Here is a 19,930-nt window from a genome sequence, read left to right as displayed (position 1 = left end):
ATCTGCTGAGATTTAGAAAGAGCCTGCTCTGGTTTTGCAGGACAGCTGCTCATTGCACTGTCAGGCTCCTGGGTGCTGGGGATTGCAGTGTTGCAGGCCAACAAACTGCAAATCTCTGTCCAGCATTCTCAGCAGAGTGTGAACCAGTGCTGAATGCACACAGCAATGCAACCCTCTCACCCCTGCAGGTGGGCTGGAAATGCTTTGCTAACACTGCCTCTCCTGGGATTTAGGCTGCCTCTGCATTTCACAATTAAACTGTTTTGAGAGGCCAAATCCTGCTGCTGCATGGTCTGAGCACCCTCAGATCTGGGCAGAAGGAATGCACACCCTGCAGACACAGAACTGCATCACAATTACGGTTATTAGTCAGTACTGTGCTGGTGAGGTCCCTGCTCGTAGCAGGACATAGAGCCATCTGGGCAGCTGCACGCTATCTTTGTGCCTTGCCTGTTCTGCTCTTACTTCACCCCAAATTCATATGGAGGAGTTGTCTGACCCCCACTTTTATCAAGCCGGCAAACCTCGCTTCCCACACAAAATGGACCAGGAGGGCTCCCATTCAGACTCAGGTCCCACCTCTCTGAGGCACAAGAGAGGGATGGCAGGTGAACTGAGTGTATCAGCATTTGGCAGATGACAGCCTGGGGGGGTGAGCAGAGAGCCATACTGCACACACACTGCACACCAAGGTGGGAAGCTTTGCATCAGTTTTCGAGCATTCCTGTTTAGAGAAAGGACAGGTCCAGAAGGGAAGTGAAGCTCTCACTGTTTTTGAGGAGCTTGTCTGACTCCCCATAGCCCTTCTAGTCAGGCTTCTTCCTCTTTATCCTTTACACATCTACAGAGCAGTACAAAGCAAGTAAGGAATAGAAAGAAGCTTACACTTTTCCAGACTCCTGTAGCATCTCCAGCCACTGAGCCTGCTCAAACTCTGATTCGGCTGCTAGAACAATGTTACCCTGGAAGAGGGGAGGGGAGGGGAAAAAAACCCAGATTAGAGATGCTGGTGCCTTATGTACCTCTGTGCACTCATGGCATGAACTGGACACAGCTGTGGTGGGAAGAGAGCCCACCACAGTCTTCCACACGGGAAGTAGGATCACACAGGAGCAAATATGACCTAGGCCTACCACACATTGGGAAGTGTGCACAAGGCAAACAGTCACAGTAAAAATAATACTGATAGGGCAACACGAGCTCTAGGGCTCCTAAGAATGTGTCTACTGGTCTGCTAGTATCATAAAACCTGGTGTCAGAAAGTGCAAGTTTCCTTGTTGGTTGTCAAAGCAGCAGCAAAACCTTGAGGGGACTTGGGATGTTAAGTCACCCTTGCTCTCAGGATAGTCTGTCCAGGGAGGGTAGGCACACCTTGGCAGGGAGGGAAAAGACTGCCAATACAGCTCTGCTCATCAGCATTAACCTGTTCTGTGGGGTTTGGAGCTTTTGAGAAGAAAAGAAATATACTTACATGGAAGTCTTCATGAGAGATCTTTATGGCATAAGGCATGTTGGCCTCTTCTTTGGGCTCCACGATGCAGCCTCCCAAGGGTATGACACCCTGGAGATAAACCAGGGCACTCTAATCAGTCAGAAAAATCAAATATAACTATCAACTAATCAGGAGCTGAACTTTCACCCTCAGTCACTTGTGGGCCACTGCCCTGCCTTGGCTACCCCAGGAGGGGCAATATACACAGTTCCTGAAAAGCAGAGGGACTCTCATCACCACCAGGATACTCCCAGCCAGCATCTGAAAGGGGGTAAAGATGGCAGTCCTGCCTTCACCATGGAGGGAAAGCTGTTAGCTAGAACATGGAAACAGGAACTCTTTCATCAGGGAGGAAGGGATCTCCCAATTGATTCAGTGTGGTATCATGACAGAGGCTGTGCATTCATTAGAGTCACTGACAGCAGTCAAAACCCCCATGTGCTGCATGGGGGCACGCAGGCAGCTGGCTGCCCCCAACCAGGATGGGTGAAATCAGCTCCTTTGGAAGCTCACGTGCTACATCAGCTTCCAGTGACTACAGAGGACAAAAGCAGGCTCAGAGCACAGGGTCACCCTGTGGAGCTCCAGGCAGCAGAGCTACAGAGGCCACTCCTCAGAACTGAGGACATGTGGGTTACCAGCTCCTAATGAGTGCAAGTACAGGTTAGAAACAAGAGGCAAATGGAGCTCTTAACCCCACCACTGGCTTTGCCAGCACTATTTTTATAGCCACAAGATTAGTTGATTAGATCATGAAAACAAGGGAATATATCTACTATCAGGTAAAAAAAATAGAAGTCATATGCCTGCTAAATCATTAAATATCCTGGAAAGGTACCAATGCGATTCTTTCTCTTTTGAGGCTTCCCTGGACCTGTGAGATCTTTGTGACTTACTGGGACTTATCTCTTCTTCACTTGCTGGGCCCATGGAGGAAGGGGGAGGGGGAGCTAGAAACAGAATTACTCCCTCCTTGTGCAAGCAAACACTGCTCACCTTGGGATGGATATTGAAGTATTTATTGCTTTCAAAACTCTTCTTCTCACTCTCAGCATAGTACAGCAGGAAACTTTCCTTAATGATGAAGAACCTTCAAGACAGAGAAGGGAAATACATTCTGGTGAAATGGAGGTTGTGGTTCACAGCACAAGGAAATCTCCACCTAACTAAAGCTGCTTTCTGAGCAGAAGAGTTTACTACTCCCACCTAAGTCTGAGGCGAGGTGCCTCACTTCTGCTCACAGCCAAGAGCTGGTGCTTAACAGCAAGTGCCAAGTTCAAGCACTTTGTGTTTGCAGCTTACCCCAGCACGCACACACCAGAGCTGTGGGCAAACCATGGCACCGTGTGCTCACAGGGCACAGGGACAGCGCTCTGTGCCCCAGGCAGGACCACAGGCTTTTGCCATCTCTACATGTGTGCTCTCTCTAGCTCGTGTGTTGAATTCAACCTGTTGGAGAGAGCTGCTCTTTTATTCAAGGGTCTCTCGCATGGGTTAAGAGCAACTAAATGCTCATTTGGCAATCTGCTGCCTGCCACCCTCTTCCCTCCCATCTCAGCATAAGCCAGAAGGGAAGTGTTTCCACTCTAACACAGAATTGCAGCCTAGCATCCCCAAGTGACTCCTGAGGCAAAAAACTGGCCACCAAAGCACTCAGGAGCAGAAATAAATTTGAGAGATATTTTTAAGCAGAGCACCTGGCAAAGTCTCCCTGACCTTCACAACTACAAAGGAAATAGAATTTTTTTTTTCTCATATCTGTAACATTAAAATATGCCTTGTTCTGCTCACTTAGCCTCAGGTATGCTCTGATGATCATTGTGCAGCAGCCACAAAATATCACAGCTTCTTTAAGCCGAGCTTCTAACTTACTGGAGTGTGTCCTCAAAATAATGATTAAAGGAGTGCCACCTTTAACTTATTTGGATTTTTGAAATGCTCCTGGGAGAGTCCCTCCTCTCTTCAAAAATTGAGGTTGCATGCACTCTGCAGGCGAGAGATACCTCACTTAGTTTAAATTTGGTCTAAATCTCTGCAGCATTCAAAAATTATGAAGAGCAGCTGAAAAGAAAAATGGGGACAACTTTAGTAGGGAGGTTTCAAAAGAGTAAATTACAAAGAAAATGTGTTGTACTGTTTTGTACATATTTTCTGACATGAGAAAGGGATTTGGGAAGAAAGTGAAAAGCAAGAAGGTGAAAATTATTTTTAAATGCCTTGTTACACTTCACAAAACACATCTGTGTAAATCACTTTCATGTGGTCCCAAGGACAAGAGATCATGAAGAAATTGGAAAGGATAAGGCATTTCTGTGAATAACAAGAACATTCCCAGGAAACCTTCTTGTTTCTGGGAGGGAACAAGAGGAGACCTCCACAGGCAGTGCCAGTTTAGTTCCAAAAACTAAAGAAAGATGTTGAATCTGGCAGAGAATTATCACCAGAATAATAAAATTATATCTATAATTATTAATAATAATTATTATAATTATTTTTCTTGGGTGAAAGCTTTACTGCTTCCATCAGCTTCTGTCTCTTGCTCTTCTGCCGTGGCTCTGGCAACACAGATGAAATTGCCAAATGCCATGGAAACAGAGACCGTGGGCTCTTGGGGCAATAAAAAAATGCAGAACAAAGTTAAACTTCTGAAAGTCTGCAGCAAACTCAAGCTCTGGACCTACTTTGTACCTTCTCCAAAGTGTTTAAAAGTGACAGTCATTGAACACGTGCATATTTATATCCAGAAGTCTTCAGAACATACAACCACCAGCAGCAGTTATTGTTCCCCAATTTTTTTCTTCTCCTCATCTTCTCATCTATACCTGTTTATGCTCAAATCAAAGGTGGGGAGAAGCAGGCACTTTGTTTCCTCAGCAGGACACATTTGATACCCTGAGGACATCGTGGTTGACTGCCCAACCTCACCTCTTGCTCCTGACCACAGCCTGACAAAATCTCTCTAAGCAGAACAGCACAACTCAGTGCAAAAACCACTCCTCTGTGCTGAGCTTATTTAGTAGGTAGAGGACTGAAAAGGTGCTCATTCACAGTGCAGCCTGTCAAGCAAGCCGTCAGAGTAGGAGCAATTGCTATTCACCTTCCACCCAGGGGACCACCACCATTCCAGCCCAGACTCCTGCTCCTGTGCACCTCCCAGAGGAGCTGCATTTAACATTCCCTCAGCTGGGAAAGCAAGGGGTGACCCTGCCCATGGTGGCTGTCCCATACTTGAATTGCTCAACTACAAGACACCTGCCCATTTAGCAGAGGCACTGGGCACATCTCTGGGGGATGCATTACTGATGGAGTAGATTAATTGATGTCTCACCCTTGGGTGAAACAAGGACTGGCATTTTCAGATATTTCAGATATTTGCATTAATGGCAAAGGCAGCCATGACCCCTGCAGCAGGCCCAGAGCTGACACGGGCCAAGGCAGGTATCAGAGACCTCCAGAGAGCAGACAAGGCTTGTTCCTGGTTCCTCCTGTCCACATTTCTTCTGTGAACAGAAGCCTTGTGCCTTCCTGATTAATTTTTCCTCCCACCTCTGGTCATTAGCTCTATAAGAAAGTTTTCCTTTGAGTAGCTGCATCTTCACGTTATGCCTCTAATGCTTAGTTCAAGGAGGACTTCCTTTTTTAGAGGGAAATGTTGCCTTATCTGCACAATACATACAGAAATAACATCTTAAAAGAACAAACCTGCCTGCCCAATGGCCTGTGCCTGGTCCAGTGAGTCAGAGGGAACCAGATACTGTGGGCACAAGTATGAATCTAGAGATGCCAAAAGTCAACACCACACATGACATGGAGAAAGTCTACTCAACCTGTTTGACACTTTTCAGTCTGAATGATCTCAAGAAACATTTTCCAGACAGGTAAAGATATTGATCTTTAACTCTGTGTGATTTTAAAGCCAGGCTTTAGTTTGTTACGTACTGTTTGTTGCTCAATGCTGATAATCCTCGTATTATAGATTATGCTCCAATGGAAACCAAAATCAAAGCAAAAATAAGAACAAAATATAGCACAAATCTCTGAAAATTGATGTGTCTCTCACAGATAAATGAACTTTTAGATCCCTGACCTCACAGATGTGGAGAGAAAATATGGGGATTTGGAATGAAAATATACAAAATAAGAGCTTAAAAAATAATAATAACAAAATCCCACTGCAAGTAATGAAGGAAAACCATCAAAAATCTGGTTAGCTTGTGGGCATAATGTATTTATGTTCAGATCATGTTCCCTCATCTATCCTTACCTGGAAAGCAACACCTGAGCAACCAAGATTGTCACTTTAAATGACCTTCAGGACAAAGTCTCCATACAACAACCCAGGGACAATTGACACAGCATAGTGAAAAGAGGCATCAAGTAAAGGAATAGAGGAGAGAGTTACAAGACTCAAGAGCAGGTTGAAGAGTAAAGCAGCAGCAAGGTGAGCAAGAGCAGAAAGGGAAAGGATGGCCAAGGGAGAAAGGGGGGAGACACCCAGTTAGGACTGTGATTGGAGGACTGGAGACACTGAACATGTATCTGAATTAGGCACAGATGTGGCAGCAGAAGAAAAGGGAGTGTTATAAAGGCAGGGGAAGATTTTGAATACAAACAAGAACGCAAAAAAGAAGCAATTTAAAAATAGAGCAGAGTTCAAAACCTTGGAGAGCAGCAGCAGCAAAGGTGTGAGAGGTGAGACAGGCTGGCACAGCCACACTCCACAGGCAGCACAGGTAATACAAGAGCCATTCATGTGGTCAGCTGCTCTGGTCACCCATCCCTGCTGCTGGATCCTGCACTATGAAACCGCTGAAACCACAGTGTAATTAAACTGGAATAGCAGAGGAACAGTAACAATTTGAGTGACTCAGATGTCACTGAGTCACTGAGAGCAGAAACAACAGCTCTACAGGACAAGTTGAGATACCTGATCTCTGAGGGGAAAGTGCTCTCTTTGTATCAGAGAGGGCTAATTAAATTAATTAGCTAATCTTTGTACAAGTTTTTGACATGACAATGGCCCAGATGAAGTAGTTACACTATAAAACTGCAGCAGTCTCCCTGGTCCTTTCTTCCAGAGGTGATTCTCTGGGCACCGGTCCAGGAGCACAAGCAGCGAATCCCAGCTATGAGATCAGCCCAGCTCTCTATCCCTGGGGACAGCTCAGGAAACTGATGAGCAAATGATCTTTATCAGCATGTCAGGTCAGAGTCCACAGTACCTGCCCCTCACTCTTCCTCACCTGGCAGGCTTCCCTGCCTGCCTCCTGCCCTGGTGCCCGGCAGGAAGAGGGGGATGCTTCCTGGCAGCCAGCAGCAAGTGGGACGTTTACATACAAGGACGAGAGAGAAGCACATGCTCTCGCAGCCCCGATGTCTCAGCAGCCCCTGCTGCCCTGTGCTCCACACACACACTGCTCTGCAGCTGTGTGATTCCCAGGGGGTTTCTGAGCAGAAAGCAGTCCTAAATAATTATCTTTTCCATCTGTCCTGTGACCACTGTCAGTAGCCACTGTGGTAAACAAGGTTACGTGCATGCTTTGCCACAGACAGTTCAAGAAAAAAAATTCTCTCTTAACTGTGCTGTTTCCCTCCTTCCAGCTTGTCATCTCTGATGGATTTACTGAGAGATATAAGCATATTTTGTGCTTTGTTCTCTCCTGTTTTCAACTTCTCATGCTCCACCTTGCTTTTCTGACACTCAGTTGTCCACCAAGCAAATGCCCCTCCTGGCACTGTCCTACTGAACCCCAAAGTCTCAGACATAGATGGTAACAGACAGTTTAGAGCATGACACTCCTATATGGGACTGGGATTATTCATAGTAAAGAAGGTGTCACTTCCATCCTGGAAAGCTACTGCACCCTATTCATGCCATATCCAGGGCAGGTATGCACATTATGCATTTCACTCCAGCCTCCGTGCCAGGCTGATGCCATTACCAGTAAAACTTTTGTAGCAGGAGAGACTAAATTGCTTATTATTCATTAGAAGGAAGAATGGGGTGCAGTTTGTTAGGAAGAGAAAGATCGTAAGTCAGGGACCAAGAATATGATTTTCCAAAGCCGCTCCAGCAGTGACCCAGTCTTAGACTGGTCAAAAGTACCAGTAAACTCAGAAGACAGTTGCTTCTCTGTTGGAAAGATATTTCTTTACAAGGAAAGAAAATTCACATTAGGAATAGAACTTCTTTTCTTTAAGAGATAGGCATCAGGGTGCTGCTAATGGCATTTCAAAAATCAAGCTCTGAAAGGCAGCATGCTCAGATGTCAGCCCTGCAGATAAACACAGCCACACTGGTCCAGTGCCAGAAGCATCCAGCCCACTCTTGGACAGTACCTGAGGCAGCACACAAATATTTGGGCTTCAGAGTAGACCACTGCATGGGCAAAAGGAAGGACTGAAAATGCTTCAAACAGCTGCCTCTAGTCAAGTCCAGCTGTCCCCACAGGTGCCATCAGATCTAGCCCCGACTAAAATAAAGCTCTGCTATCCCTCCCTGCTCCCTGCATAACCTCTGCTGGGACAATGTGAAATTCCAAAACCTGGGATTTCCATCACCAAAGTACTGGACACCATGCCTGGACACTTTTTCCTTGATCTATTATCTAATCCGATTCCATCCTTCCCTTAAACAGTTGCTTTTCTTCTCAATTTCTCCAGAAACATTGCTGCTACAGCCAAGTGAATGCGATCAAGCCAGTAAATATCATGTATCTCCCACACAGACCTATGTTCATGGCTCACGGCCTGATGAGACCAATCCTCCCCTTACACACTGTTTTATCTCCCATATCTTGGAAAGACTTTCCTTGGGACTGGGAGTAGTACTGTTGTCCAAGATTTCAGGACAAAACCTACGTTTATCAGAGATCAGATCCCAAATGACATCAAGCAATAGTCAATTTTTTTTCTTAATTTATCTGGAGTGGGAAACATCTCTTCTCCTTTTCATAAAAAAATGCACTTGACCAGCTATGTGTTGCTGGGCCTGGGGGGAAAGAAGGGGAAATGAATGAATTGCTCATCTCCCCATAACGATTTGTTATAATAACATGCAAGGTTATTTTACTTTAAAGCAAGTCTATCCCATGATAAAACAAACAAACCAACCAACAACACATTGCTCCTCTCTTCAAGTCTTTTTACTCCAGTACCCACTTCCTTCCAAACCCTACAGATTCCCTGTGTTCAACTCTCATTGACCTGTGTCTGGTCCCCCAGGACCCTCAGCTGCTGTGCTTGCAACTAATCTTCCATATCATCCCTGACCCACAGTCACCTCCCCTTCTGTTCCTAGCTGCTATCACTAAAATATTTACCACTTGCTGAAGATGGGGGTGACTTCTAGGAATAGAACAGCACTAAATAAATAATGACAGAGGGAGCAGAGATGGGCCATTTGCCTGCAAGAAATTTTTATTAGGGAGAGCCTTTTAAGAAAGTCTCCTCCATGGCAAATTACCTTCCCCTCTGTTATTCTGTCCACTTCTTTTCCATAACACAGTCACATTAGTTTCCAGACGTAATTCATTTATTTATCAATATTTGGGAGCTGAGTAGGGAGCATCAGCACAAATTCTTTTCTGGGTGAAAATAGGCTGTTCTTGGCAGGGGAGGGAATAAAACCCACACACAGGCCAAAGACTGCTACAAAAACAAAACTGCTTCCCAAGTAATGTTTTTGTCAGGCTATGCCATCTTCACAGACTAGGCAGCACTATGGTTACTACAGAGAGCAAAGCTGGGAAAGCTGGATTTAGAAATGGTTTGTATCTATACTGCAGACTACAGCAAAGAGGTACTTACCCACAAAAGGTAAGTGCCAGAGATCCAGTGATTTCCATAAAGAAACTACACCAACTCTAAACTGATCCACCATTTCAGTATTATAGAACTTACTTCTGTCCTTGGTTAAAGGTTATGGCAAATGCTTTCCAGCTCCAAACTTCCTGGCTGCTGATAGACAACACACAGCAGCTTACAACTCCCTTACATCTCCAGATGGGAGAGAATTCAGAGCCACCTTCTCCCCAGGGAAGAGTCTGCATGTGCTGTTCCAAGCATGCTGTCACTGTCAGGCAGCACAGCAGTACTGGAGCTGGTCCACAGACCCCTGCAGACCACACACACATACAGACCCACATGCAGTCAGCTCAGCCCTTGCCTCTGGCACCCAAAGGACTCAAAGAGCTTTGAGTGCTAAAAGAACAAAGGCAGTTTAGGGGCAAAACACACGAGCTGACTCTTCCTCTTTCATAAGATAATTATTCAGAGGAGGCAGTTAGTCTCTATTCCCACCCTGAAGTGCACATAGCACAAGGTCTGGACAGATAAAGAAGAGAGCACAATGGGGTGCCACATGTGTAAAGCAGACTCAGAACAGCAGGGAAGCTATGCCCCAAGTTTTACCCCAGCCTCTGCCTGGCTGCACTTGAAGAGTCAAGCACTCAGGCTCTTAACTTATCCCAGAACCCTTAGGCTTTGTATTTCATCCGAGCATCCCTCAGCAACCGGGCTTACCTCCTGGACCATTTGGCCGACTGCCTCCCAAAGGGTCTCTTCCAGAGCACACCGTACAGCTGCACTTTGGTGCTGATGTCCAGAGCATCTGAATCCGTCTGTTCCATGGATGGAGAAGGGGATACAGAACTGGATTTTGAAGCGAACATTATAGATGGATCTGGTTCTAACTCTCCCCCTCTGCGTGGCAGCTCAGGGAATCCGATTAAATGCAATGAACCAGCAGGACGTAACCAGCCCAGCAGACAGAGAGACTGGGCTTTGGTTTGAATCAATAACTTGACTGCTCAGCACACAGTCAGTAATTCTCTCCCTGATGCACAGATGATGAGAGTTTTCTCATTGCGTATTACTTCCTGATGCATTGAAAACAGCACACATCCCAGCCCAAGGGAAAAAGAAGAGTGAAGAGAGTCAGACATCAGAAACACAGAGAGCCAGAAAGAGCTCCTCAGAAAGAAAGCTCTTAGCAATAACATAAGCCAAAATACCTCTGCACCAGAGCCAGCTTGGAAGGTTATTTCAGTCGACATTGCAGCACTCCATGCAGAAATTAGGGCAAGACGGATGTTTTACTGACAGGCATCTCTGACACATATTCCCAAAATCTTGCGCTCGGAGACAGGTTCTTCTGATTTGTCCTGAGGAAAATTAGGGCAGAGCGAGTGGGAGCCAGCAAGTTCAATCGGACTCCCTCTGTCATCGCAGGCAGGGGCAGAGGGGGGCCCTTGCTGTGCCAGCCTGGCACTGCCCACCTGGGGAGAGTTCACGTGGCTGCTGGGTTTGGACTGGGCAGTGTCCATACTGCACGCCTTGCTCTGCCTTAAAGGGCCATTGCTGATCAAAGTTAGAGCATAAAATTCTGCCTGCCTTCATGCCTTGCTGCATCTTGGAGATGTGGCAAGAACAGCCTCTGCCCTGCCTCTTAGGTACCAGCTCTTTCTTGGCCTCAACATGGACACATAGGAATATATCACACAGCTCAGGTAAGTCCATGTTCATCTCCTGCTTAGTACTCCCACAGCAAGCTTTTTAATCTGGTTCCCTAAGTCCTTGTTCCGCTCTTGAAACCCTTTCTCCCTGCACAGATACGAACACCGTTCGCCAAAAGAACCTATCTTTTGTAATGCCCACAGGAAAGCAGATTAGCATTATATTGTTCTTTACTGTGTCCTCCCTCCCCTCCAGGATTAGAATTTAGGGAAAATCCTAGCTGCTAAAGCATCTGAGGTTTTGGGATATCATATAACCAGTACAGATGCGTACACGCTGTATGGCGTGTATGCCATAGATGCTGAGGTGTCTGCTCCCGATTTAACCTGTGCCATCCTATGTGAATCCATTTGGATGCCATAATTGCTGCATGTCAGCCCTTCCCAATGCAGTTGCTCAGAAGAGACACAGTGCAGACACATGGTCCTTTCCCATTCCCAATCAGAAACCTGGGATGTGCTATAGGCCAGGTCACACCACAGGACATGGGCTCACTTAGCTTTATTCAGTCAGAGGCACTTGCAAAGCATCTTAAAGAGAGGAGATGCAGACAGCCTGCCTCAGGTTCACAGACTGCATTCAGTATTAGAGAAATTAGAGATGCAGGTCCCTGATAAAAGTCACAGTTGATCAAAAGATGAGGGAGTCAGCAAACTCCACAATTTGTTACTTTCTCTCACCCTGGTTTTGACCAACCTTTTTGGTCCCAGACATGGGACATGTCCCATCTCAGAGTGCTATTGAGGCAGAGGGTGGAGAAGAGAGCAGCAGATACTGCCTCCATCTCACCTGAGCTCTAACTCTTGAATATAACACTGCACTGCAGAAGAGAAGCATTAATGCTATAGACACCATTCCATACACAGCACTAAGAAGGAAATACTACTCATAATCAGGAGAGGGAAAATTTTCTCTCAAATTATGTTGCACAAAGGGTAAAAATTATTCTGGGCCCTATGGCCTCACTTTACTCTATAAATGTGCAGTGAAAAGCCACAGAGCTCCCACGTAAAGATAGATGATCTAATGCCCCTGCCATTGTACTGCACCAACAATGCAAAGATCTGACAGCAGTGACCTGAGGTGAGGAGAAATAGATTTTCATCCTTTACTTATTTTTCATTCTTTACTTATTTTTACCTTATACAGACCAAGGGAGTAAAGAGGTTTCTGGCTTTGAACATCAAAAAGTGAGATTTTTTTTTTTTCCTCTGCAGGCCTCTAAGACAAGCAAGGCACTGACTATTTACAGCAAATTCTTTAAAGTCAACAGTCCAGGGAAAAGAGCAACTTGCTTTTGTCAAGTGACAGGCCAGTAATGCTAGGGCAGTAGAGAGCAGCAAGGTGAATTTTCTAACTGCTGGTGTCAGGACACAGTAATCTGTAGTAAAAGTGGCTCTTTTAACATTTCCTTTATGTGTGTACTAATCTAATGAAGGGGAAACACAGTTGTACATCCTTGAGAGAAAGCACTGGAGCTTTAATAAGAAAACCTTTCTGTGGAGCAAAAGGCTGCACTGGTATGGCAATTATTTTGCTAATAAGTTGTCTTTATTTTTCCTACACATCAAGCCAATAAAATTTTACTAAAAATAAAACATTTGAAGCAGACAGCAGCGCAAGCTATACAGAAATAACACTTCTTCACAGAATATCCTGAGTCGGAAGGGACCTACAAGGATCACCTCCGACTCTTAGCCCTGCACAGGACATGCTCAAGAATTACACCATGTGCCTTCACCACAGGCCACACTCCAGTCCAAAGATGCTCCCTTTCAGTTTAAGAAGACACATAGTGGCTAACTTCAGCTGCTGAGGAGGCTTGTATTTTTAAATTTTTTTTAAAGTGAAAAGTTATACCTTCATGCTCTGGGCAGCCTTTCAATACTGTGTTATGCAGAAAAGAACAAACTGCTTCTTGGGCTGGGGCCAGTAAGTTGACATGGATCAGACCTGCTGCAGAGTTGGAGAGATTCAGATCTTACCTTCCAGTAAGATAGATTCCCTTTCCTTTTACAGCTTCTGATAGGTTCTGATAGCCATTTTTAACCCTGAGAAACATTAGCAATTATGGGAGGTATTAGCAAGTACCTGAACAATGTGGAGAAGTCCAGCTCCACTTTCATTTATGATACATCATTCTTGCAAAGAGAAAATGTCACATGTACCCCTCAAAGTGATGCTCCAGCTTCCTAGGTGCACAGTTGTGTGCAGATGCTATTTCAAATAGAGCAAAAGCAACTACCATCACAACTAACATCAACCCACCTCTAGTGAGATACACTGACAGAGCATGTTTCTTTTGCACATGATTAAATTTTCAGTGTCAGATGGAAAGTCAGAGCTGTTCTGCAGAACTCAAAAAAAAGTTGCTCAGCAAATGGCATTAAAGTCAAATGCCTCTGTAGATTTGCAACCCCATCTGACATCACCCTTACAGATGTATAACCCCATTTGACATCATCCCTTGGTAAGAATTACGTGGTCTCAGTGACCTCTTCCAGCTAAAGCCCTTCACCAGTCCCAGCCCTTCAAAACCACTCAGATTCATGGTGGATGGCCCAGGAGTCATATTAACCCAACCATTTGCTGTGGATGTAGCACAACTTCAGGAGACTTAGAGGAAGACAGAAAATAAGGTATCAGTTTACTGAAGCAAAGGGATTTGACAGCAATCAGCCAGCCCAATAACTTGGCTTTTGGGAGGCAGTTTTCTCAGGAACTGACACCATAGTCAATGACCGTTTTTCTCAGCATGAAAAGGGGATAATTTTTTTTTTTTTTTTAATTCTACTAAGAGATCTCTTCTGGAAGAAAACTCATTTACTCTAGTATTTTGTTAAACAAAGATTTCTGCTAAAAAGCCATTTTTCAGAATACATCAGAGTGGTCAGCCACATTTGAAAGCTTCCTCTAGAAGACAGCCCACAGGCTTCCTGCGAGGCACCAGTTTTTCCCCCCATCAAGCCTAAATACAAAGTGATCACATGGCTGACAAACAGAAAATGTTTGGAGCTTCAGTAGTTAAATAGGCTGCTTCCAACCAGCAACTTGTCCAACAGCAGAGAATAAATACAGCTCTACTTGTTTTCTTTCTTTCCATAGACTATGAATCCACTGCCACACACTCCCTTCCTCCCTGGGGAAGGGCAGTGCTGCATGCCTGCAAGCCACGCTGCTCCAGCAGCCCCAGCCAGTCAGATCCCAGTCCCATCTCTGAGGATGTGGGAGAGTGCAGCAGCCATGGGAGTGCTACTTCCCACAGCAGGAGGAGTGGCTGAACCTCCAAACAGAGGGACAGGAAAGAACAAACCTTTCCCCAAGGTTTTGTAACAGCATTCAGAGCTGGTGGACTTGCTGCTTGGAACAGACACCACCTCCATTTCTATTTACCTTTCCAAGTGCATCTCCTTTTAGCTACATCTTACCTGCTTGTAAATGAACATAATTCTACTCAATCCCAAATGTGACAACAGCAACAGCAGTTACCAAGGACGTGGCTTGAGCAGGTGACACAGCTGAGCAGCAATGGCTTAGGCCAGTGCTGCTGGAAGCTTTCTGCATAGAAAGTATCAAAGTCGAGGACTACCCATGGTACAGTTGCCAGGTGAGTAGCATGGGATATGTAAAGGACAGCTCAAAACCTTGTAAAGACTTTTTTGCCCTTTGCACCCCGTAGTGCCCAGACACTCAAGAGATCCACCAAAGAGATCAGAGACAAGGTTCAGAGCAGTTCTTCTGGGGGAAGTTCAATTGCTTACTCAGTCCCGTTAATTTTGAGCATAGAAAAAGTGCTGCCTTTGCAACGAGGGCATGGAAGCACCATTCAGTATCCCAGGGCTTAGCTTCCAGACCTGGCAATGTCCTTATCTGACTGAGGTTGTCCTGTGCAGGGCCAGGAGCTGGACTTTGATGACCATTGTGGGTCTCTTCCAACTCAGGATATTCTATGAATCTAAGCAGGTAACTTGACTTCCCAGTGCTCCTCACGTGTAACACTGGTACTAAATCCAGAACATCACAAGAATACATATACCAGGACAGTAGTTTGGGTACCATGGGCAGCCAAAATGTCCTGCAAAAGAGAAGGATTTGTTAGCATTTCTTTGGCAGAATAATGGAGGGGGAAAATGTAATACCTCTACATATTAAAACAGGCAAACAACCAGAGAACCACCAGCACGCTTCAGATCTGACAAAAAATTCCAGCAAGAAGCAAATGAGATCCAGGGCTGCCCATTCTGGAGAAAGACACTCCTTAGCTGTTCCAACACCAGTCAGTATATCTGAATTCTCCAAGTTTCTAAAACCAGGTTAGGTGCTGGACTTCTATGCACAAGGCATTTCTCAACTGCAAAGGTTTCAATATTGATTGTGGTCCCCCAATTTCTACCCACTTTGTTCTCTTGGGTCACAAGAGGGAAAGAATTCATAAGCTTAACTTTTAAAATAAATACATATCCAGGAAAACAGAACTGGCCAACCCACATATTTATTTCATTTGAAGTTCGTAAAATGCCCCGCACACAGAGACCAATATTGCTCTTGCATACACATTCAGTGCTTCCTTTACACCTACCATTGCTGTGATCACAGAAGGCAAGGCCTTAAAAAGCAAGGACACTGCAATTAGGACTTCATTCAGGAGTGAAAACTGCGGGGACCACACCACCAGTGTTCTTCACACCCTTTCCCTATACATTGTGCAATGCCCCTTAGTTAGCTAGTTGGAGCAGCCTCCTCTTCAAGTTTCTCCTTCCTGGTCTTGCTCATCGAGCCAGTCACAGCAAGGTCAGGGCTCCTGCTGTGCACATACACAGGGCAGGCACAAGACACCTCTTGCCTCCTTCCTATCCACATTCTCAAGTGGTTATCTAAGTATAGAGCACAAAGATCTACTGCTGCCATCTATCATAGCAGCAGACCATGACAGCTCTACTCTAAACCCTGCAATGTTGAGGAGAGCCAGCAGCCAGATGAAAGAAAAACTGCCTGGCAAGGAAGGACATTGAAGACATTGCTCTCTGCAACATACAGCAGGCTAAGAGGGCCATCTCCTTTTAGTCTCCTGTGAGCCATGCTGCCACACAGCTTTTGTAGATGAGGCTTCTCTCATAATGCCATAGTTTAGATTGTAGGGATAAACATGGAAAAGCTCCCAGACCCACTGCCTTAGTCATTCACTTGTACCCTGTCACCTTCACGTGACATCTCTACACAGAGCAGGTATCAGGGGTACAAAGTTTTGTTCAAGATCAGTCGCCTCTCAATTTCTTTGTCAAAAAGAGACAAGAGAACATTGGAAATTCATTGCAGTCCTAAAACTCGACTCATTCTACTGATAGCACCACCCTCTGAGGACAAGAAATGCTTGAGTAAAAGTACAACAGTAAAAGTCATTCAGAGTAGTAGTAAGGCTCATAAGCAGGGTTTTCAGCAGGCCTCTTCACCCCTGTATAACCATGACAATCTCATTGAAAGTGTTTCTTCACACAGCAGAATCCCATTAACATCCACAGACTCCAACATAACTATAATCATATATCATAAGTTAATTACCACTTCAGATACTGGGCATACAGATACAGAACCAGCATTTTCCCCCTAATAATTTCAATCTGCTTTTAGATTTTCCAAATACTATATAGCTTTGGTGTCAGTCAGCATGATACAGCTTCATTTTTATTAGGTCTACAAGTTTTTTTGAATGAGGCATTTTTCCTTAACCCCCATCCACCACAAGCGTTCGTTAATCTCTCGACATCACAGACGAGAGGGAGAAGTGCGGTGATAAGGAGGGTGGAATGTTGTGCAATTCTGCCTGCAGGGATATTTGGATAAGGCTTGCACATATCAGTAGAAGAATGGCTTAATTTGTCAGCTGGAACAATAGACGACAGCTCATCATCTTGCTGCTGTGCTCATCCCTAACGAGTCTCTCATAAAAATGCTGATGTACATTTTTATTTCCTTAACAAATGAAGGAACACTCTACAGCAATCATCAGGAAGCATGCAACACCACAGCTCCTAAATATTTAAGTTTGTAGTGGTAACTCTTGTAACATAAATATACCCAAAGCACTTCCTCACATCTCCGAAAGGATTTACCACAGACTACAGTAATTAAGTCTCCAGTTACTGCGGTGACATATTTACTAAATACACTAAAAGAATGCTAATACACTGCATAATGCTTTACCACTGAAACTGAGTTTTGCTTGCAAAAAAACAAGACTGTCTGGGAAGAATACTGGCTTTCCCTTCTTAGTGCTTTACATCTGCTTGTACCAGCTTTAACAGCACCTCTGTCATTTGATTCAGTTCTCATACTGACTTTACATTAATCAAATTCTCTTGTGGTTAAGCCAGTATAAAGAGATTACACTCTCTCTTAATGACACAGGTCCTATGAGCTACCAGAAAAATCAAAAGCAAGCAACCAGCTGAGAGGATTGCTTATCACTGGAGTGAAAGAGCTAAAACACTGTCTCACAGGATCTTAGATAAGTCTGTAGACAGCAAGTGCAGCAGAAAAACAAAAATCCTTTTTCTAAATGAATTGCTTATGAATCATCTCCATCAAGTGCTATCTCTTAAATGGATGCATGAAGTTGGCAAATGCACACATCACTCATCCTGTAACAGCAACATTCCCCTTTCTCTTTTCTGAAAAGGCAGGTCTGAAACCCAGTCCTGCTTACAGGGCAGCTGGAAAGTATGGAGAACATCTATACACTATGTCAACTCAGCAGCTCTAAGAGAAATCTCATCAATGTATACAAATACTTGAGAGAAGGGTGCAAAGGGCATGGAGCCAGACTATTTTCAGTGATGCCCAGTTACAGGATGAGGCAATGGGCACACACTGAAATACAGGGCACTCCCTCTGAACACTTTTTTCCTGCTTTACTGAGCACCAGCGCAGGTTGTCCAGGGAGGTTGTGCAGTCTCCCTCCTTGGGGATACTCAAAAGCCATCTGCACATGGTCCTGGGTAACTGGTTCTAGGTGGCCCTGCTTGAGCCAAGGTGTTATTTGACCTCTGGAGGTCTCTTCCAGCCTCCATCACTCTGCAATCAGTGCTTTTGACCACATTCAATCAGTGCCTTCCCACAATATGCTAAGGAACTTGCCAAGTACCATCCCCACACCTTACTAGAGTAAGGCCAGTCCATGTGTAAGCTGCTCAGATTGCTTTATTCCTTCCTGCATTGCTCCAGCTGATAGTTCTATCATACAATGTCAGACAAAATTGCAGACCACTGGCTTGCAAAACCCAAACCGCACAGATCTACCTAAAGATCTGAAAAGCCTATGCAGCTGCTTCCTTAGGGACTGCCTTGGGACAGGCAGTCAACTTCCCAGTTATTCCAAGTATCCCAACCCTGATTCTCATCCTTTCCCTAAATCCTGACAGTAGCAAAAGAATGCTGCAGTGGTAATAACTTTCTTCTACAAACCCCTAATATTGTACACACAATGGCAGATACTTTGGCAAGACACAAGCACCTTTACATTTGCTCCTCCATTTATGTATTTGACCCCTACATGTGTTTTAAAATGTTAAATCTAGTCCCAGCCAAGTCTGGTAAAGTAACATTTTCAGTCAAAGCGTGGTCATTCTTTAAAGTTGCATCTTGCCATATAAATCCACTGAATTTCTTTTTCTAAAAGTCTGCCTCTTCTATAATCACAGCACACAATGTGCAATTTACAGGATTTAAAAAAAAAATCTTTTATTAAAACCTATAGTCCCTAAAAATGTGGCTTAAAGTGTCTTATAGGAAAAAAACCTGACTGCCCTGCAAGCTTTAGCTCTGATAAAACAGAATTAATTGTCCAAGCACTACTCCTAACCCCTGCCTGAGCACCTGTTTCAGAGACCACTACTAAAATTTAATATCCTACTATTCTTTGCCACTCAAAATTATGTTGGTGGAAAATTAAACCCAGAGAAATTCAGGAGCCTGAGAAGGGAGGTTTTCTCCACAGCAAGAGCACAATCCTTTCTCAGTTATAATGACCACCATGGCATCAGAGAAAACACAGGAGAGCTATGGCTGAACAGGCTTCCATGTGATTACAGGCTGCAGGAGGAAGGTGAGCTGCCTTCCAGTAAAACTGCATCAGCAGTGAAGGCAAAGCAACACTGAAGAGCTGTCAACAGGTAAGCAGTAGGATCACTGGGCACTCACAAGGAAAGCTGAGCTGGGACTCTGTGCCTGATAACAGCAAGAAGATAGGAGGGGAAAAAAACCCAATAAACCACGTAACAGGGGCATGAAATATTTCACCAGCACTCTTCCCTCATAAGACAAGAGCAAAAAACAGGCTAGGGTTTAAAGCTGACTTTTCATTCAAATTTCACTGAAGCCCATACATGTATAGGAAAGACTACTTCATCACAAAGACTCCAAGAATGGAGGGACTTAGTGTGTGCATTTTGGGTTTGGGACTGATAAGACTGAGAGCACTGGATGGAATAAAGACAATTTCCTGTAGCTTCAAAGGGTCCTCAGGCCTTTTAACAGTGCCCTGGAGCAACCTTAAACCCATCATCTTGTTGCCCTCCAAAGAGGTCTCAGCTTTGGAAGCTCCAGAGATTTCCCTGGGGGTGCAGGAGGAGACAGCTTCAGGGCAATGCCAACTCCTAAATACTCTGTGAGAGACACAAGTTGCAAAACGCCCCGCTCAAGCAGAGCTGTCACATCATCTCTGCATTAATACCTCTGAACACATTAATAGCCATATCCAAAGCCACCTGCTACGCTGCCCCCCAAGATGCAGTTTCACATTCCAGGTTTGCAGGAGGTGCTCAGACATCATGAAGAAAAGCAGCAAACACCTTCCCACAAAAATAAAATGTACTGTCTGCATCGCTTGCATCCCCATTTAACAATGTCATTTCTTTCTGTCACAGC

At 44.8% G+C, this 19,930-nt stretch overlaps 1 protein-coding gene across 4 annotated transcripts in view; it reads right to left on the bottom strand.

Moving 5' to 3' along the window:
- The window catches only part of PLEKHD1 (pleckstrin homology and coiled-coil domain containing D1), a 38,637-nt gene extending 18,749 nt beyond the window's left edge, over positions 1–19,888 (bottom strand). For 2 of the 4 annotated variants that reach the window (XM_039552019.1, XM_020584046.2), the window contains exons 1-4: positions 10,016–19,888; positions 2,489–2,582; positions 1,472–1,561; positions 886–962 (exon numbers count right to left, since the gene is read on the bottom strand). In XM_039552019.1, coding sequence (XP_039407953.1) covers positions 886–962; positions 1,472–1,561; positions 2,489–2,582; positions 10,016–10,164 — 410 coding nt within the window. In that variant the 5' untranslated portion in view covers positions 10,165–19,888. The remainder of the gene's footprint in view (positions 1–885; positions 963–1,471; positions 1,562–2,488; positions 2,583–10,015) is intronic. The other 2 variants (XM_020584045.2, XM_020584047.2) reach the window with 2 other exon arrangements.
- Between the last annotated feature and the right edge of the window lie 42 nt (positions 19,889–19,930).

The sequence above is a fragment of the Corvus cornix genome, chromosome 5 (genome assembly GCF_000738735.6).
Source record: "Corvus cornix cornix isolate S_Up_H32 chromosome 5, ASM73873v5, whole genome shotgun sequence".
In the NCBI taxonomy this organism is placed as follows: Eukaryota; Metazoa; Chordata; class Aves; order Passeriformes; family Corvidae; genus Corvus; species Corvus cornix.
This window is presented reverse-complemented; position numbering and strand designations above follow the sequence as displayed.